At 36.6% G+C, this 21,471-nt stretch overlaps 2 protein-coding genes across 3 annotated transcripts in view; one reads left to right on the top strand and one right to left on the bottom strand.

Moving 5' to 3' along the window:
- Positions 1–12,054, bottom strand: part of LOC134754218 (carnitine O-palmitoyltransferase 1, liver isoform) — a 65,444-nt gene extending 53,390 nt beyond the window's left edge. For both annotated transcript variants that reach the window (XR_010128879.1, XM_063690388.1), the window contains exons 1-2: positions 11,781–12,054; positions 9,527–9,674 (exon numbers count right to left, since the gene is read on the bottom strand). Coding sequence is in view for 1 of the 2 variants with exons in the window: in XM_063690388.1 (XP_063546458.1) it covers positions 9,527–9,667 (141 nt within the window). In the remaining variant the exon portion in view is untranslated. The remainder of the gene's footprint in view (positions 1–9,526; positions 9,675–11,780) is intronic.
- Positions 12,055–17,755: 5,701 nt separating this feature from the next.
- On the top strand, positions 17,756–19,611 carry LOC134755256 (uncharacterized). The gene is made up of 3 exons (XM_063691772.1): positions 17,756–18,028; positions 18,123–18,256; positions 19,450–19,611. The coding sequence occupies exons 1-3, from the start codon at positions 17,848–17,850 to the stop codon at positions 19,543–19,545; spliced, it is 411 nt and encodes a 136-aa protein (XP_063547842.1). The 5' UTR covers positions 17,756–17,847; the 3' UTR covers positions 19,546–19,611.
- The last annotated feature ends 1,860 nt before the right edge of the window (positions 19,612–21,471 follow it).

Below are 21,471 nucleotides of genomic sequence, written 5' to 3'. Positions count from 1 at the left end.
TTAATATTAATTTTTTTCAAACCATTGACAATTAAAACGAACTAATGGTTAAGGGCTTCACAAACCATTAACAAATAAATCAATTTTTAATGAAAATTAAAAATGTGATTGAAAACTAACAATTAACAAGAAGAAACATCATAATTTTATAAAGGCGTCCAAGGGATCAAAGGTCTGCAAGACAGAACTTGTAAAAGTTTTGAGTATGTATTACTCATCCTTCTTATGATCCCTGGCAGTACCTAGTGGAACTTAGGTTTGGTGCAGCATAGGCACGCGCTGTTTTGGTCATCTGACTGGTCTTGATGAGCACTTAGGAGAGCAGTACCCTTTGATAGAGCTGATACTGAACCCTGGCAGTACCTAATGGATCTAAGGTTTGGTGCAACATACGCACACGCTGTTTTAGTCATCCGACTCGTCTTGATGAGCACTTAGGAGAGCAGTACCCATGATAGAGCTGATGCTGAACCCTGGCAGTACCTAGTGGAACTAAGGTTTGGTTTACATATCAGTCAAATTTGACAAATTGACAGTTTTTGTCATTTTCAGTGAAAATTATCTTTTTGGGATAGAATTTAGCACCAAGTAACATTGTTAAGTGTAGATTTATACTATCTGTCAAAATTGACATTTTGTGACCTTTTTCGCATTTTTGGATCCCAAATCGTCCCAGGTTTGTCCGATTTTGATAGGACCTTCAACATTAGTCATGGGATGGAAAATGTAGTTTGACACATTTGTCAAAACTGTCAAAATTGACAGTTTGACAGTTTTTGTCATTTTTAGTGAAAATTAACATGTTTTTGTTAAAGTTTGGTACTAAGTGACATAGTTTAGTGTTGTTTGACATATCAGTCAAATTTGACAGATTGACAGTTTTTGTCATTTTCGGTGAAAATTATCTTTTTGGGATATAATTTAGCACCAAGTGACATTGTTAAGTGTAGATTTATACTATCTGTCAAAATTGACATTTTGTGACCTTTTTCGCATTTTTGGATCCCAAATCGAAACGGTTTGTCCGATTTTGATAGGACCTTCAACATTAGTCATAGGATGGAAAATGTAGTTTGACTCATCTGTCAAAATTGACAGTTGACAGTTTTTGTAATTTTTAGTGAAAATTAACATGTTTTGTTAAAGTTTGGTACTAAGTGACATAGTTTAGTGTTGTTTGACATATCAGTCAAATTTGACAGATTGACAGTTTTTGTCATTTTCAGTGAAAATTATCTTTTTGGGATAGAATTTAGCACCCAGTGACATTGTTAAGTGTAGATTTATACTATCTGCCAAAATTGACAGTTTGTGACATTTTGACAGTTTTGGATCCCAAATCGAAACAGCTTGGCCGATTTTGATAGGACCTTCAACATTAGTCATGGGATGGAAAATGTAGTTTGAGACAACTGTCAAAACTGTCAAAATAGACAGTTAAACAGTTTTTGTCATTTTTAGTGAAAATTAACATGTTTTGTTAAAGTTTGGTACTAAGTGACATAGTTTAGTGTTGTTTGACATATCAGTAAAATTTGACAGATTGACAGTTTTTGTAATTTTCAGTGAAAATTATCTTTTTGGGATAGAATTTAGCACCCAGTGACATTGTTAAGTGTAGATTTATACTATCTGTCAAAATTGACAGTTTGTGACATTTTGACAGTATTGGATCCCAAATCGAAACGGCTTGTCCGATTTTGATAGGACCTTCAACATTAGTCATGGGATGGAAAATGTAGTTTGACACATCTGTCAAAACTGTCAAAATTGACAGTTTGAGTTTTTTTAATTTTTAGTGATAATTAACGTTTTGTTAAAGTTTGGTACTAAGTGACATAGTATAGTGTTATTTGACATATCAGTCAAGTTTGACAAATTGACAGTTTTTGTCATTATCAGTGAAAATTATCTTTTTGGGATATAATTTAGCAAACAAACCATGTTAATTTTCACTAAAAGACAAAAACTGTCAATTTTGACAGTTTTGACAGATGTGTCAAACTACATTTTCCATCCCATGACTAATGTAGAAGGTCCTATCGGTTTCTTTTTCTATAATTTTTTTTATTGTTTGTTTCGTTATATTTAAAGAGCTACATTATCATGGCATTGACGTTTGGATTTCACATTTCGTCGGAGATACCTTTTAAAACATCGTGAAATCTTTATTGAATGCACCTTATCATGCAGGCTGGTAGGTTTACTCGCTTTATCACCAGGATGAGAATACCAATAAAACCAGTCACTTACTCAAAACGAAAGGTGACTTTAAGAGTTTATGTACGTATGTTTAAAATAATGAACACCATGTATTAATATACTGATACCGTCCTCATATAAATAAAAACATATATACAATAGTTAAACGGAACACAAGGACACTTTTACACGTCTGACTATACATAGTATACCAGTTAGCATCAGTTGTTAGATATGCTTACCGTTTTATACTGATACCGTCCTTATATAAATAAAAACATTTATACAATAGTTAAACAAAACACGAGGACACTTTTACACGTCTTACTATACATAGTATACCAGTTAGCATCAGTTGTTAGATATGCTTACCGTTTTATACTCATACCGTCCTTATATAAATAAAAACATTTATACAATAGTTAAACGGAACACAAGCAAACTTTTACACATCTGACTATACATAGTATACCAGTTAGCATCAGTTGTTAGATATGCTTACCGTTTTATACTGATACCGTCCTTATATAAATAAAAACATTTATACAATAGTTAAACGGAACACAAGGACACTTTTACACGTCTGACTATACATAGTATACCAGTTAGCATCAGTTGTTAGATATGCTTACCGTTTTCAGATCAATTAATGAAAGATAAATAGGTACTTCCCTATTTACATCGTCTGCATGGTATTGTCACATTTATTTAGTAGATAACAATATTGATAACATCAACAGATAAGAACATATCCTGAAGTGAACAGTAAGTAAATATTTACGGGGATAAAAGGTATATATACAATTAGTCATATGAAAAATAAGGCCTGACGTAGTGAAAAAGATCCTCACCATGCACCACAAATATTAAAATCTAAACAAGTTATATTGAAATAAAAATATTTAAATTGATAAACCATTAAAAACCAGACATTTAAAATCCAATACCTACTGGTAAATTAAATAACACTTCCCCAATTTATTAAGTTTGGATTCTGCTTTCTTGGTTCAATAGTAAACCAAAAAGAATACAACAAGAAAGTAAGTATATGTACATTATGTACAGTTGCCTGCCATTAGATAAATCGGAGTGGCCAAGGTGTTCACAAATATTTGAACAAAATCTGGGGGCACGGTAGTGCCCCCGCCAAGTCGAGCAAATCAAAGAGGCACGACCGTACCATCCTTTCCTCGAAGCCATTCAGGTCATTTTCGACGTCCTGTAATTTTGTGCTGGCTAAAGCTAGAACCCTGAATTTGCAGTGACATATAGGGTATAATATGGCTTAGATATATTCCCAAGAACATTCAATTTGAACTTGTAGTTTAAGAATTATTGCACGTCAAAGTTCCTTGGTTTTGTCACTGACACACTCACTTAAGATCATCATAATTCTAAGGTACTTCTAGGAGACCCACAAGCTTCAAATTTTAAACATAAAAAATATCGCAATATCAGTCACGTATTAAGGACTACATAAATAAGTTTGTAGTCCCATATAAATAAATGCTATTACAAACTTTTGCAGTTTCTACAAATAATATGTACGGTGTGAGTATGACGATGTGTATAGTATGAGTATGGTATGGCTATGATTATGGTAAGAATATGAATATGGTATAGGTATGAGTGCGAATATGGTGTGGGATGGGTAGGTACTTGGGTATACTATACCCAATACAATACCATACCAATACCATACCATACAATACCATATACAATACTCATATTATGAGTATCGTATGAATACAAGTATAGTTTGGTATTTTTATTTTATTTTATTTTATAAATACGTTTACACGACTTTACAGTAAACCAATACGTCATGAAACTAACACATAACAACATAGAATCATTACACTAAGTATTACATTACATTTCACACACGGATAACAAACATTACGTTACACTCGAGGGCCTAGCATCCATCACCTCACAGAACCTCAAGCATTCGTTTCTCACAGCCACCCATCGCCATGCAATCAGATCGCATTCCGGTGCTGACGCCAAGAGCGCATTAAGTAGAGAGAGACCGCGCGGCAGTGGCGAGTTTCTTCGCGACACAGTTCGCGCAGCTGGCACAGCTAAAAGAACGCGTCTCCGCGGCCTGAGATCTGTTCTGGAGACATCTGGAACAAACAGTCGCACGAGGCGGCTCACAAGTTCCGGACAATCTGACTCTCCGCGCAGTGTTCGACACGCAGTAGATAGAAGACCACGCCTAGATCCTTAACAGAAAACACACGATTTATAGGCTCTGATCCCAGAAAGTACTGCGCAAGTACTGGAGCGCGCGAACGGCTGAAGGTACAGACACTGCATTTGGCTGGGTTGAAAAGAAGTTTGTTCTCCATACTCCACCGAAAGACCAAGTTGATGTCCGCCTGCAAAGATTCACAGTCGGTTTCTTGCTCCACCCCGTAAACTAACTTCAAATCGTCAGCGTAAAGGAGGCATTGACATGACTTTAGAACAGACTGGAGGTCATTAATCATTATTCCAAACAGGAATGGTCCTAGTATGGAGCCTTGACTGACGCCCGATCGAGTATGATAAGGAGCCGAGACAAAGCAACCATGCTGGACAAATTGCTGTCGATCACGTAGATAACTTGCAAAGAATTTCAGCAATCCAGTAGAAAAGCCAATGCAGCTTAATTTTTGCAGCAAAACATCGTTATCCACGCGATCGAAAGCCTTCCTAAAATCGAGATACAGTACATCAACCTGGATACCTCTATCAAGATGTTCCGAAATGCTATCGACCAAAATCAGGAGATTTGTGTTTACCGATCGATTCGGTCTGAAACCGTGTTGAGCATCACACAAAAGAGGTCTGTACTGATAGAGTTCGATGGAGTATAGACTCAAACAATTTGGCCAGCGTAGGAAGAATAGCTATTGGCCTGTAATTTTCCACCGCAGTAATATCACTCCCCTTTGGGATCGGTCTTACCCTAGATACCTTCCAATGATGCGGGTAACACCCAGTACTGAGGGCCAAGTTGAAAATAAAATGCAACGGAATCTTCAGGCTCTCTGCACACCCTTTCAAGATATACGCTGGCACGTTATCGGGCCTGACCGAACAGTTAGCCTTAATTCGTTTAATTCCTGCTTCCACCTCTTCCACTGATACGCACTTAATGTGAATCACGATTTTGATCTCCAATCCCCTGCCCGCTCGGTTCCAGACGCGGAATATCAGGCAAGAATACCGCTGAAAAGTAATCGGCAAACGCACTAGCTACCTTGCTTCCAGTAAATTTTTCCCCACCAGACTCTATACTAGAGGCAAAACCACCCTTTGTTTTCAAGCTGTCAAGATGTTGCCAAAAAGCACGGGGATTGTGTCTTACCACTCTTACCCTACTCTGGATTCGATCGAGGTAATCATCATAAGCAGACGCTATACGCTCCTTAACTTTGGATCTCAATTTTGAAAACTCGTAGTAAATGTCTCTATTTTTAGTGGCTTTCCACTTTCTGTGAAGTTCTCCTTTTCGTTTAAGGTCACTTATCAGTTCTGAAGTGTACCAAATGGGATAACGCCTACTTGGTTTCCTCGGTCGAATCCGTTTCGGTATACAGAGATCAAAAACCCCATACAATTTTTATACAAAATATCAACAGCATTGTCAACATTCACAGAACTGAAAACTTCCTGCCAGCAAATCCCCGAGATTAATTTATACAAAAGCTCATAGTTTCCCTTAGGAAAGTTCCAGTCCTGCTGCCCGTCCACATTGCCAGGTTCCAGGCGTTCGGTTGGAGCTCGACACATGAAACCATTAGTTTTAACCGATATCTCCAGAGGAGGATGGTATACGTCTGACCTTGGAACCAGTCCACCATCCGGCATCTCCAGGCTATGACTATGAGTTGTGATGTGCCGTTACCGTAAATTACGAGAACAAAGAGAATCGTCGGGTATATTACTCGGTAACGTTCTCCGTACGGGATATTTGGCCACTGGGCGAAATCGCACGCGCCACGTGCTGATTTTAAAAAGTAACTTTTTTAAATATGTTAAGTTAGTTTTAAGTTTAATATTAATTTATTTTTTTAATTTTAATTCTATGGATATAATTAATCCTAAATAAAAGCTTTTTAATATATTTTTTAATTTTAATTATGGAGAAAGTTGTCTTTTATAACTTTCATTTTTTTTAACTTTTTTTTACAGAATTTATTTTTATTTTGGTAATACAAACTGTACTCAAATTTTCAAAAAAATCTGTCAAAAGGAACTAGTTTATTACCAAAATTACCGTAAATTACCGCGTAAATTACGGCGAATCTTCCCCGCGAATGTTCTCGGGTGATTTTTCTAAGAGAAATTTTAACTAATCAATGTTATAAATAGATGTTAGACGTGAAATACGCAACAAATATTAAATTATTTATTACTAATGTTTAATAAGTTTCATTCGATGTGCGATTTAAAGTAAGTAAGTACTTGCCTAACGAAAAATACAGTGAGTTCTCTATTATTTCAGCTTAGTTGTATAAAATCCATCTCATAGGTAATGAATAAATTTATTCTTTACCAAAAAAAAAAAAACATTATGTACAGTGATGTAATCTAAAAACCATTCATATTTCAATAAGTCATATGTAAGCAAGCTTGATGTGTAAGGTAGAGTTTGATTTGTAATGGCTTACGTTACAACAAGTGTGTTTGACGATATTTTATTACATCTCATGTTTATTTTAAGTTAGGCTGTTGTATTGTGAACAGGTAAGCGCTTATCAGCTGGGTTCGCAATGTTCCACCACCAGTTACCGCAGGTAAAAAAAAAAACTCGTGGTAACTGCAGTTTCTGTACAATTTGGGTACTAATGGATTAAATTGGTTCCTGATGGCCCTCAAGAATCAAGATCCTGCATTCATAGCGCTCGTCTTTTTTATGTCCTGTTACTCGTCTCGATAGCGCAATGAGCACGTGATTGGATCTTTCAGAGTGGTCAGAGTAGTCCCTATTACTGACAAACTAAAAGAAGCCCTCCCCCCCCAAGCGGTAAGGTTGCGAAACCATTGTCCATTACCACTCCGCTAGGAGCTCATAACTCAGTTTTCCAAGCTGAGTGCATGAGCATCATCAATGCGGCGGCTACCATCACTGCAAGGAAGGTTAGTAGGATCCCTCCACCCATATACTATCCGCCAGTGGAGCACTCTAATGGCCCTAAGCCATATAATTCCATCAAAACTCATACATGAAGGCCACGAACGACTAATGGAGACCTCCATATGGCAAACCTGTATCTCATAATAAGAAGCTCACCCTCCAATGGATCAAGGGACACAGTGGATCCTGAGCTAACGACGGTGCGGAATCGATTTTCCCACTGCGCTTTAGCAAGATACGCTCACTGCTGCTGGATCTTACAAAGACACAGCACAACCAGGCTGGAGACCAACAGGCCATACATGGCATCAATGAAAGACTCACGAAGTCGCTCTTCCAGGATCCAGCAGGTTACCTTTCCTGTTGAGGGGTTGGGTTGGTTGGCTGGACTAGCTCCCACCCCCCGTTACGAAAACTAGGCGCCTGTCGTCGAGTTACGGAAACCCGCCTGTGCTACAATACAATTCAATATCCTCACAAGATTTCTGGGAAGACAAAGGCCTCCCAACACATGGTAGTTCAATATCAAGAGGGAGATGAAAGTAGAACCTAACCCCTATGGTAACCCAGGATAAAGCGCTTTGGCTCCGCTGTACATTGAAGCCCAAATAGAGCTGGGACTAAGATAAGGAGAAATAAGACTATAAATTATACCAATCAACCACGTGTCAGAAAACATTAGTACACTTAATAATAATAACGTAAAAAACATTTAAATATTTTAAAACCACAAAACTTGTAAACAAAATTCAATATTAATGTAATATACTTCATGGGTAAGTTACCGTAAATTCTCGGTAATTTACTGTAATTTTGACTAATGAGAATTACGGTAAGTGCGTAATTTCTTGGCGGCACATTACTAGCTATAAGTATTGTATAGGTATGAGTACGAGTATAGTGTGGGATGGGTATGAGTATGAGCTTTGAGAAAAGTGGTAGCTGACGTACAAGCAGTAGTACCCGAAAAGAAAGACTACCTACAAAAAGAGATGAGATCCCATCAAAAATATTACATGTAAAAAGATGCAAGTATCGCAACGCAATTCTTCTACTACAAAAAAGTTGGTAATATTAATTAATGCCAGGGGTGTTAAAACCGTATCAACAAAGATATAACTCCGTAATAGATGGATACAGTCTAAGGAAAAAACGTGCCTCGAAAATGACGAAAATTTGATTCTCGATCAGATGGCGCCACTAGCTTTGGCCTACTCTCGTATAGAGGGCGTTGACTGTTTCGTTTGTTATTTATCATTTTAACGCATATCCGTTAAAGAACATGGGTCAAAATCATATAAAAATAATTAATGAAAATAAAAAAATCATTTATACATATTTAAATACATTTTAACGTATTTTTATAAATCTTAATTTTTAGTTTTAAAGTATCTCGATAGATGGCAGTGAATTTACATTGGTTACAAAATTTACTATGACAGTACCGCTCTATCTTATTATATCCTCTTTGGTATCAATATTAGATATCTTTAATTTTTAATACATATAATGACTTGGCAATCGGCACATAATGCTTTACTCTTTACTCGTACCGTACTTGTAAATACGTGTAATGCTCAATGTTATGTTTAATTAGAATTATTTTTAATAGTTGACGATGATCCTTATGTCATCTAGACGACCGGTCTGGCCTAGTGGGTAGTGACCCTGCCTGTGAAGCCGATGGTCCTGGGTTCGTATCCCGGTAAGGGCATTTATTTGTGTGATGAGCACAGATATTTGTTCCTGAGTCTTGGGTGTTTTCTATGTATTTATGTATTTGTATATTATATATATCGTTGTCTAAGTACCCACAACACAAGCCTTCTTGAGCTTACTGTGGGACTTAGTCAATCTGTGTAAGAATGTCCTATATTTATTTATTTATTTATTTATTTATCATGCAACGGTGCGATAGCAAAGTCATTATACGTATGAAAAATTAAAGATATCTAATATTGATACAGGTTTAACACCCCCTGGCACTAATTAAAATAACCGACTTGGTTTCACATTGCATCTTAAAACTTTTGTAGTAGAAGAATTGCGTTGCGAGACTTGCATCTGTTTACAAGTAATGTTTTTGATGGGATCTCTATTATCAAGATGTTAAAGTGTACATTCGAAAATTTTTGAGCACCTTGTCCGCTCCGATATATCTGATGGCAACTGTATAAATAACATAAATATTACCTTGAAGCGTGCCAGACGTTTCTTCCAGGAGCGCAGACCAGACTCCCAGACCAGATAAAGCACTTCTCGGTCAAAGTTGACATCCCAGCCATCGTGGGTGATGGCAAATGAGAAGGCAACGGCTGAGTGGGCTTCTGCCATGGTGCCTCTAAAACAAATCATTATAAATTAATATTTTGCAGACAATATTTTGCAACAATTGCAACAATCAGTATGATATACATAGGTCACTAGATATGTTTTGCAATAGACGAATATGAAACAAAGAAGTGGCCTATCACATATATTTTTTAAAACTATATTTACATAGACAATGATTGGCAGCAAAACAGTTACCTACTTTCTTTTTAAATTTATGTATAATGAATATTGTAATACTCGAATATATAGTTGGTCAAACCAGATTGGCAGTAAATAAGAACAAAAAAAACTATACTCATCCTTTTCTTTCGGGTGCTAGTACTAGTGTATGATTCTCTCTGTCTATGTTTGAAATAAGACAGTCCCTTGACAAACTATACTTATAGGAAAGATTTCATAGTTTCAGAAACAGTTATGCATGCTAAATAACCTCTAGAGTCCCACGGTTTTATTACTGGTACAAATTGCCTCCAATATGTGAGGGGCACATTCTAGGGATTTGATGTCGATATCATTTATACATGTGCTCACTGAAAAATCTTCGAGCACTATAACCCTTTAATAATGCATAAGGGTATCCGAAATTATGCAAAATTGAACCCTATCACTAAAATAAAGTTCAAAATCACGTCGGAAATATATTCCCTCTGCTTATAAAGGCTTAAAGAGGTTCCATGTCATGTCTGTTTCCGAGCCTTAAAAAAAAAAGTATACCAATGTAATTTCGATCAAAATAATCATACTATGAAATTAATTTTAAAATAAAAAGTTTACATTTAATTTGTTTAGTATTTATTATTTTAGAATTTAGATAGAATAATGTTTTTTTATATGTTGAATAACATCTAGATGTTGACAGTAACATCAATATAATTTTTTGTCAAATAAATATTTTGCTAGTCTGTGCAGAAAGAGAAGAGTCGTGAAATGTATGGGATCCAATACATTCTACGACTTTTCTCTTTCCGCACGGACTATACATTACTTTAGTATTTGTGCCTTGAGTTAACACAGGTATGATCATTATTAAATAGAACAGTGCTGCTTTTGTTTTGTTTGATTTGAAAACAAATTGAATTCTATTTTGCTTCCTAACCTGTTTGAAGCCAATTAGTGCAATAGGCATTGTTGCCCTAATGTATAGCGTGGAAACAAGTTTTTTAGTGTATTGTTGGAAAATCAGGGCAAATAAAAATATTCTATCTTGATTTTATTTAAAAAAAAACTAATTTTCTTCTTTTTTATATTAATTTACTGCTGTCAAAAACGTAAATCATTAATGTTATTATAAAAGCACATACTTTGAATATATACAAGTAAAAATAGTTAAATTAAAGGTATTTTACAGCTAAAAAGAGATTTCCGGAAATCTTGTTTTGTGTTTATAATTGTTTTTTTTTTGCCCCGAAAATTATTTAAAAATGATGGTTACCCTTTTTTTAATTCCTTAGGCGGTCGTTTCTAAAGTGTCTCAAATAGGCCTAGTCATGTTTAAAACAACACAATCTTCAAAATTCAATCAAAACCAGTGCAAGACCCAAAAAGCCCCGTCCATGATATATCTGGGAACACCCCTTTAAAAAATTTTTGTCAGTGTTTACAATTCTAACATAACGCAAAAAATGCGTTTTATCCATTAAAAATATTAAACAATTATTAATGATATAAAATATGGAGTTATTGATTGTAGTGTAGTGAAATTGTACCGATTAGCCCCATTTTAGGGTACCTATATAATCAAACAGAGTAGGATGTGATAAAAAAAAGCAAGGTAAATCGTGTACAAACCTAACACATTCGCAAGGAACAGGATAAAAATACGCGTTCGCAAATGGCCCACGCACGCACACTAGCCATGCTGGTGTCAAAGTCTAATCCGATCCCACCGCGGCATGGCAGCGGTTAGCATAAAATTAAACCAAGTTTTATTTCAATCAGAATAATAATTATCGTACAGGGAGGAAATTTTAATTACCCTATTTTTTTAACACGTTAGCATTTCAAAGTTCAGTTGGAAAAATTCGTAATTCCGCAGTTTGGCACTATTTAAAACTTCAAGTATAGAGAATGATTAATAAACGAACAAAAATAATTAAAAGGAAAGAAAACTTACCGTTAACACTATTGGAATAACGTAAGACGCACGAAATGATTATTTTGTAGCAGGAAGGGACTACGCAGGTGAGGTACTCTAACAGTACCTGTTGGATTAATATTTACACACTAGTTTTTAGCATTCTGAGTCTTTCACGTAACGATTTAAAGCTAGAATTACAACGTAATAAATATTTTTACTGTAAAACTAACTTAATAAATCATAAATAAATAAAAGTAAAAATAACAAGAAGACCACTATATAGTTGTACAAACGCTACCACACACACACACACTACAATACTACATTACACTATGTGTATGTATTACCAGACCAGACAGACCAGACAACAGACAATTCAGACAATATCAAAGTCACACGCATGGAGACATGCATGGAGACTATATAAAGGAGCCAAATCTCTATGTATGAAAAGTGTCCATCAAAAAACAGTAATTAGGCGGCGCCACCATACACCGAAATACTACCAAAAACAACCTACGTAGTTTGGTCGGGTTATTTGTTGGTTCATGTTATACTCATGTCCCAGAGCCTAACTAGCGCCACCGGAGAGATTAGGAACTATTATTTAAAGCTGAAAGCGGTCACTTTTGCAACAATTCTGCCATAAGAGATTGGCGTCCTTTCTATACCATCCATAGTCACACGTAAAAATATTCGTAGATTAAATAATATGGTACAGCGTACAGCACAAATCTACCGAATGATAAAGCAGTTAATACACTATAGTTTGTCAAAGGACTGTCTCATTTCAAACATAGACAGAGAGACTCATACTATCTTTGTCACACTACTACTAGCACCCAAAAGAAAAGGATGAGTATAGTTTTTTTTGTTCTTATTTAATGCCGATTTGGTTTGACCAACTAGATGCAAATGTCAAAAGGGGACAGTCTTTCAATATAAAGGCCGTAACCTACTATACTTACTTTACTCTTTGGCCGTAACGTAACACACCATTTGTCTCATTTCGACAAATTAATCGCCTGGCCACTAAGTTGCTCGTGACTTTTGTGTCCGCAACTATTTTGTCTCTCACATCAAGCCTATAGGTCCCTCCACACTCGTGCGCGAATCGCGGTGCGAAGCGAACGGGAGTGTGAAATGTTAAGCTCGCTCCAGACTACGCGAGTGTGGAGTCTAGTTTGCAAAAACATCAAGCTATGGACGGTATAGAAAGGACGACAATCTCTTATGACAGAACTATTGCAAAAGTGACCAGCTATCAGCTGTAAATAGGTGGCGCTAGGTAGGCTGTGGGACATGAGTATGACATGTACCATAGAAGGCAACAAATAACCCGACAAAATTACGTAGATTGTTTTTGGTATTATTTCGGTGTATGGTGGCGCCGCCTAATTACTGATTTTTTATGGACACTTTTCATACAGAGAGATTTGGCTCCTTTATATAGTCTCCATGCATCAAGCATTGAACATTTTTGGCAATTCGAGACAAAGTATTTTTTACGTGTGAAACGGAAAACGACCCTTGCAAGAGTGATCGGGCCCTCAGAATAATAACTAAAGCATAGAAGCCGGGCAAAAATAAAAGCTTGGTAAAAGGTATCGTATTCACAACACGCTTAGACATCTATGAGTGAGTGAGACAACAATCCGCAAGTTCTTTCGTTTTTTCAGTATTGTCATAAGATGAACTGAGGAAAATGTCAAATCGTTCTATGTGGTTCTAATATAATCCAGCCAAATAAAATATATGTACGTTAATTCACAGGTAGGTGTCAACTGTAACAACTTGACATAGTCGTATTATTTTAGTTGAAATATTTCGGTAATTTCAGCGGTCATCTTGGTTTATTTTAATTATATTGTTGCTATTCCTGAAAGATTGTTGGAAAACGTGCTAAGTTTTTATTTGTAGTGGTTGTTTGTTTTCTTGATGGACTTGAGGGCGGTGTTGCCCGTAGCCAATGTCACGTAAAAGGGTAGGAACAAAATAAATGCTCTTAGAGCACGACGCTGTTCGGTGATTGTTGTAGTTGTCTCGTAAAACCGATAGCTGGATTTTACGAGAAGCACGTGGACTACCGGCCGTTGACTCCAAAATGGTGGTTAAACACGCTTTGAGATTAATTCTCCATTCACTGCACACTACCACATTAGATTATTGTATAATAAAGCTATCGATATTACACTTTAAACAATATTAATGAGCAAAAAACAAAGGAATTAATCACGCGGCTACTATCGAGATGGCGTTCGAACCGGAAGTCATTTGTAGTGGTTTGAAGTTCCCTTTGTGATAATGTCTTGTGTGATCGAGGGCTGTAAATCGCATACAGGAAGAAAAGAAAATACGCACGAACCGATAACCTTTAATCGGTGAGTTTTGGTCAATTTTGAAGAAATTAATTTATAGGACCGGACCCTAAACATTGAAATCGATGTGTTGTTTATGTAATTATTACTTGCATTCAACTTCATTCAAGTCTATATAGATTTTTGCATATATTTTCGAACTTTTCTGCTAAGTATGAAAGGTTATATTTTTGGCATAGTGATGTATCGATCTCAGATCAATAACCTATCGACATTTACAGCTTTCTTATAGTTTGGGGCAGGACTGTCTCATTTTAATTGATGAGTACAGTCAAGGGCATAAATATATATACATTCCCAAAGTCTCAAAAATATGTGTACGCTCAGACAATAAAATCGTGTTCACATATTTTTGAGCCATTTGTCTGAATTCAATAATAATGAATTCACTTTATTGCACAAAATACAAAAAAAAATACAAATCTGGATCGATATTTTTGCCTTCGACTGTACATATAGTTTTCTTTGTTCTTACTTAATGACAAATTGTGTTTGCCAGACTATAGTATAATACTAAAAACCGGTCAAGTGCGGGTCGGACGCGCGCACCAAGGGTTCCATGTTTTTAATATTTGTTGTTATGCCGGCAACAGAAATACATCTGTGAAAATTTCAACTGTCTAGCTATCACGGTTCATGAGATACAGCCTGGTGACAGACAGACGGACAGACGGACAGCGAAGTATTAGTAATAGGGTCCCGTTTTACCCTTTGGGTACGGAACCCTAATGAAAAAGACATTAATGATCATTGATGAATGTTCCTTTTATTAATATTGTTGGTTTACCTATCTCACAATTCACAAAACTCAACTTTTTATTTCAGATTTCCAAAGGACGAGGAATAGGGGATATTACTGCAATGTTCTGCCACCAGAGTGCAGCACTAGCTTTTTTAGTGCACCGTAGAGTAACTTATTCATACTGTACCTTTAACAGGTTTTTGACTAGTTTTCAGGAGACCTACCGGAAAACTCGAATCCGAAATTTCGTTATCTAGCTGCCTCTTTATCGCTCGAATACGCAAGAGTGACAGAGATGTTAGATAACGAAAGTTCGATTTTCTTGTTTCGCAATAGACCCCCAGATTGTGGTAGTGGCGCCACCTACGCCGAGTTTCGCGTAATATTCCCTATTATTAAATAAAAAAAAATAAAATAAAAAATATATATATATTTTTTTTAATAATAAAAATCTTAACTTTATAATGTGAAATGTAATATCCAAGGTTTAAAGCAACCTTGGATATTACATTTCACATTATAAAGTTCGACAATATGAAACAGGTGTAACAGGTTTGTAACAAATTTAGGTAGTGGGGTTGAGTCTCTGCCTCCCGAACTAGGTCCAAGCCTGTGTCTCGGGAGTCAGTGATTCCTCCTAGGTTCATGTGAGCTCTCAATTTAATAACAATAATAGTATACACGTAGCAATATACGTTCTTAAACAGGGATATAAAGCAAATGACGAAAAAAAAATAAAGAAAAGAAGTATACAAACAACAACAACAAATACTAAAAGAGAGAAAATAAGCCAGCTAATAAGTGTAAGTGTGTGTGTAATTGTGGTTAAGTTAGTGCATGTGCGTGTTCGTGTGTGTATGGTGTATGAAGTGTGTATGGGGGAGGTGTGAAGTTAGAGGGAGTGTAGATAATGCGGTTAGTAACTATGAATAACTTGATATTTAAGGAGGAGAGCAATAGCTATTTATGGGTTACTTCAAGCATGATAAGAGGTTCTCGGTTTCCTGATATGATAGAGATTGTAAAAAGGCATTTAGTTTTGCTTTACAGTTATAGGAGTTTAAAGGATATATATTTAATTGTTTATTAATTTTATTATAAACACGGGCACTCATCGATATGTATTGGCGGGTTGCAAATACTGTCTGCTGGGGAACCACCGGACAAGAGGTTTGTTTACTTCGCTTGCTTAATACTTTGGCACAGAGAGGGAGGTGACGATGTCGGCGAAGAACAGCATGCAGAACGTATAGTTGTCTAACTGTGAGAACACTACAATCGGCGTATAGTTGTGTGGTAGGGAATCTGAATGGTTTAGAAGTTGCCACTTTAAGCACAGCTCTCTGTGCACGTTCTATTGTTATCATGGTTGTCTTCCCAGCTGCTCCCCAGAGTGGTAAACAATATGTGAGGAGAGTTTGGCACAACGATTTATACACCATCATTAGGATTTTGGAGTCGGCTGAATGACGGAGTTGCTTAAAGATGTACATCAGTTTCCTTACTCGAGCTGTCACAGAGTTTATATGGGTGTGCCAATTCAGATTTTGATCAAGGACAACACCAAGATACTTATTACTAGAGGTCAGAGCAAGAGAAGGACATAGGCAGTTAGAAGAAGGAGACTGACATATGTGGCTTTGTATTGTAAGTGGTTGAATAGGTAGAGATGAATTGGCAATGACGAAAGGCATGACTTTAGTTTTGTCTAAATTAAGAGTAAGAAGGTTATTCTTAAGCCACTGCATTACAGTTTTTAGGCCTTTCTCTGCATGCATTTTTGTTTCGGTCCAGTCGCAGCCATAGAATAGTAAGGCCGTATCATCGGCATATGCGATGATTTTGCAATTTGGAAGTGACATATTACACGAACGTTTTTTTTTTCATTTCCTATTTGGTACATGACTAGAAACTATTAGTACTTAGTCTAAAATTGGAAAAAAAGGTAAATCATTTCCACGTGTCTTTTTATTGACAAGTTTTTTTTATAAATATAGCAATATTTGACTTAGGAAACCAAAAGTATGTAAATGATCGTATATTATATTTGTTGTGACTTATTTTCAGTGTTTTTCGATAAAACGACACGTTAAGATCGCTCGCCTTTTTTCTAATGATAAAAAAAACGAGCGGTATAGTTAGACGGTTCTGAGTGGTAGACTGCAAATGAGATAAAAGCTATATTAGGTACATGCATTAATCCTCATATCAGGCGGCTCTTTGAATACAAGGATTGCATAATTTTTATACTTTTTATGATTTTTAGAATATGAAAATTATAAAAAGTATAAAAGTTATGCAATCCTTGTATTCAACGAGCCGCCTGCTACAGATTTCTTGAAATTGCCGCGTTTTTTCAGGTTCAACTTTCATTAGCCAGACTATTTTCAATTTGCCAATTACGTGTTTTTTTTTACACGGCACATAAACTTATGCATAATTTATCGATATAAAAAATCGACACAGTTACATCCCTAGCAAATTATCAAACTTGTGACACCCTACACAAATGAGGAATAACAAGCATATATGCATCTCTTTTCGACACATTATCTAATTCGTAAGGAAGTAAAGGACGGGCATACATATTTGCGAAGCATTTTTGCCCGGATTCTATGCTTTAGTTATTATTCTGAGATCGGGCCCAAAGGCCCGTCTAATAGATATAGTTGGTCAAGCAAATCTTGTCAATAGCGAAATTCAAATTTTCTATGTGAACTTAACCCTACGCGCCTACATTTTTTAAAATTTCCGCCTTTTTCTACTGACACGATTTGCTTGACTAACTATATTTCTTTTTTCGCTCTCACTTATGGGTGCAGTGCGGTAGTCTGTTATGGCTTTGACATGTGATGTTGTGATGTGAACACATGTGAGATTTAGTATGTTTGTAGTTCACCAATTTAATTTAGTTTCATTGAATTAGTAAATATGAGCGTGATTTATGCATTAACCGCCGCTTTACAGACATTAGTTAACCGCTATGATATCACGAATATTCAATAGGCCAAAGGATCTTCTGTTTTTACAATTCATCATCCTTTTACTAATCGTCAGTGTTGTCTATTTCTACTTGAATCATCTTCAAGAAACGTATAAAACTGCCCAGTGGTCGGGAGAGAGATGTATATCAGAGTTAGGTTCAGTTAAATATCAATTAAGTGGTAGGTAACTCAACCTAAATTATTTATTGAAACAATTGACAGATTTGTTGTATTTCTGTTTAAATATTGACATCCATTTTGTTTACTTTTTCAGTTGTCACAGACTACAAAAATCGAATAGATAAAATGCTGACAGAGGCCCAAAAAGCGCATGACGCTGACAAGGAAAAGTTTAAGGATATCATGGAAAGCTGTATTGCTATGAAACAGCAAGCTACCATTTGTCAGGTCTGTACCTATTACCGAAACACCTGACCTCAAAAATAGATGAATATTATACTATGAATATAAACTACCCCAGTTAACTAATACCAGTCACTGGTACAAGCTCTGTTTCTATGACCACTTTTAGATGAATATTGTTTTCAGTTACCATGATAGTTATTTTTATAACAATTTAGTTTTCATCTATTTAAAATACAACTCTCTGTTTATGCACTACCACAAGTAAGCCTCTGGAGTTGCAGGTGTCTATAGGCTATGGATACTGCTTACCATCAGGCAAGCTGTATGCTTCTTTGCCACTGACATAGTATACAAAAAAGTACTGGTAAAAGGTTTGAAACATTGGAATCTATTTTTCTATGTGTTATAATTCACTTAACAATTTAAGTGTGAATTTATTTAGTCAATTATATATTCTGACAACTTTGTCCTAGTTGGTAGTGACTCTGTCTACAAAACAGATGGTGAGAATTGAGAATATAGCAAAATGTTAAAAAAATAAAGTTTCTTTTACATTGCAAACCAATATACCATGTAGGTAATCTAAATTATAATCATTAATATATAAGGTAAAAACAATAAATAAAAAGAACTTAAAATTACAATAAATCTAAATAAAAATAAAACTAACTAAACTAAATCTAAAAAAGGCCCCTGCGGCAAGGTCCCTAAGATGCTGGCTGCATTACCCCACTGAACTGCCAGACTGATGCGTTGAGCGAGGTAACTGCCAGCTCTCTGGTCCCCAGTTACGTCCCTGAGCCTCTTTGAAAGGTCTCCAAAGAGACTCGAGAGCGCCAGGACACCACGGACCCAGGGTCTCGACACCAAAAGGAACAAACCTGTATTCGGCACCGAGACCGCGGTATTTGCCCACCTTAGGATTTTCGGCTGCCTCCGCAGCAGCTGCCGCCCTCACAGAGGTTCCGTGGAGATATGACGGGGCCAGCGTGTCTACACAGGTTGCATCCTACACTAGCACCCGCCCCATACTCCACGGAATCAAAGACATCCCATCAGGTCTCTTGCTGTCACTTTTCGATATGCTGGTCGGCTCCAAAAGAGCAGGCACATTGACCGTTGCAAGAGACCGACAAATGATATCACAAAGGGCGGCATGCCTGGAGAAGCAGCCCCCGCTTCTCTGGCAGGAGAGAATGTGGTGACCTAACATTATAATCTTTTTTTTATTCCAGAGCCAGTTCGAGGACCTGCAATTGGAATGTAAAAAAGTTAGGGAAGACTATGATAAGATTATTGCTAAACCTGATAAATTAAAAGTTGGTAGATAAACTTTTCAAACATATGTTTTTATAAATTTGTAAACTTCCTGGATAAATAATAAAGATTTGTTATACCTAATATGAATGTGGTTGCTGAAATAGTGTCCTATTTGTTTCCTTGTATAAAAGTATTTGTTGTAGATCAAATTAACAGCGTTCTAGCCTAGCCCCTGGGGCCCGTTTCTCAAAAGCTTGTAACTTGTAATACAAGTGGAAGTCCCTTTCTAACAAAAGCTGTCAAAAAGTGACATTAGGGGCCCGTTTATCAAAAGCTTGTAGCTTGTAATACAAGTGGAAGTCCCTTTCTAATCAAAGCTGTCTAAAAGGGACTTCCACTTGTATTACAAGCTACAAGCTTTTGATAAACGGGCCCCTGCTTGTATTACAAGTTACAAGCTTTTCAGAAATGGGGCCCCTGGTAAGAAGCGCACTTATTTGTGTGGTTATAACAAATATATGTTGTTGAGTTATGAATGTTTTCTATATACAGTATACAACGTGTAGTACCGACCGACACGACAACCCACGCCTCTTTGACCTTACTGAGAGACTAGGTTGATCTGTGTTAAATTGTCCTATAATACAAATCCTATTGCACAACCTCAAAATAAATTTACAAGGAAACACACACGAATCACATGATACCTACTGCAGTAAAACAATTTCTTCTGCGTAACACGTATAATTTCGAGGTTACATTTTACACGGTGTATAAACTAAACACAATTTTCTTTAAAATTTATAAAAACACTATTTTAACAGAATATTTTATCGGAACAATTGTGGATGTCTGCCTTCCGCATGAAGGGAAAAGGAATAGGTACAAAACAGGATCTCTGCTGAAAATTTAGCTGTGAAGAAAAAATGGATTGATGAGATGTGAGTGGTATGGACGATGATGGCTGATTCACTGGATGTAGGAAATCTAAATTTAAAACCGAATATTTATAACGCCCCTCAGATGAGGCTATTTGCTATTTGAAATTTTGAGAATGTTAAAAATGCGGATCACAGATATATAACAAAGGTTGGCAAAACAAGAAAAAACTATGGCACAAAAACAATCCATACTAATATTATAAATGCGAAAGTCTGTCTGTCTGTCTGTGTGTTACCTCTTCACGCTTAAACCGCTGAACCGATTTAGTTGAAATTTGGTATACAGATAGTTTGAGTCCCGGGGAAGGACATAGGATACTTTTTATCCCAGAACTCACCCCTCAAGGGGGTGGAAATTTGTATGGGGAATCAATAACAGCTGAACCGATTTAGATGAAACTTGGTATGGGGATAGTTTGAGCTGTGGGAAATGATATAGAATAACTTTTATCCCCGAAATCATCCCTTAAGTGTGTAAAAGATGGGGTGGAAATGTATAGTGTGGACCAATTTGGGGGTGAAAAGGATGGATTAATTCCACGCAGACGAAGTCGCCGGCAAAAGCTAGTAGATTTATAACGTTAAAATAAACTAAATAAAAAATAATCTTGAAGCTCAGGAAATGGTGAGAAAAAAAAACTTGGATTTAAATAGAACACGTAGGCCGCAGCTCGCCGAACCCTCAGTTTTACTTGAAGAACCGCGCGGAACACGGGCTCGAGTCCTCCGATGACGGTTGCCGATCGTCTCACAAGATCAGCACTTACGAGCGCCTTCCGGGGCCCTCTCAACGGAAGGCTCAAACGTTCTCCTCAGCACCGGCGACAACGGCAAGCAATACCATGGATCGACCAAAATCGTCGTGCACTTTCAGATACGGTAAAAAAGGAAGCACTGGGTATAGGAAAACTTTGTACTGGCAATCACACTCTTCTAGGTAAATAAATTAAACTGGTAAAACTCCCAGGAGTCCCAGGGAACAGAAATGGACTTCTTTCCTCTAGTCTCTCGATCGATCTGACGTGACGTTACTATACATATATTATTATACTCTTT

This window comes from Cydia strobilella, chromosome Z, assembly GCF_947568885.1.
Source record: "Cydia strobilella chromosome Z, ilCydStro3.1, whole genome shotgun sequence".
In the NCBI taxonomy this organism is placed as follows: Eukaryota; Metazoa; Arthropoda; class Insecta; order Lepidoptera; family Tortricidae; genus Cydia; species Cydia strobilella.
Note: the sequence above shows the minus strand (reverse complement) of the source record. Positions and strands in the feature narration are given on the sequence as shown.

What these genes read in the sequence shown, in the direction of transcription:
- LOC134755256 (XM_063691772.1), top strand. Translation starts at nt 17,848, where the DNA reads ATGATATCACGAATATTCAATAGGCCAAAGGATCTTCTGTTTTTACAA. An exon ending in AGTTAAATATCAATTAAGTG is followed by an intron (nt 18,029 to 18,122) that starts GTAGGTAACTCA and finishes TTACTTTTTCAG; the next exon opens with TTGTCACAGACTACAAAAAT. An exon ending in AGCAAGCTACCATTTGTCAG is followed by an intron (nt 18,257 to 19,449) that starts GTCTGTACCTAT and finishes TTTTTATTCCAG; the next exon opens with AGCCAGTTCGAGGACCTGCA.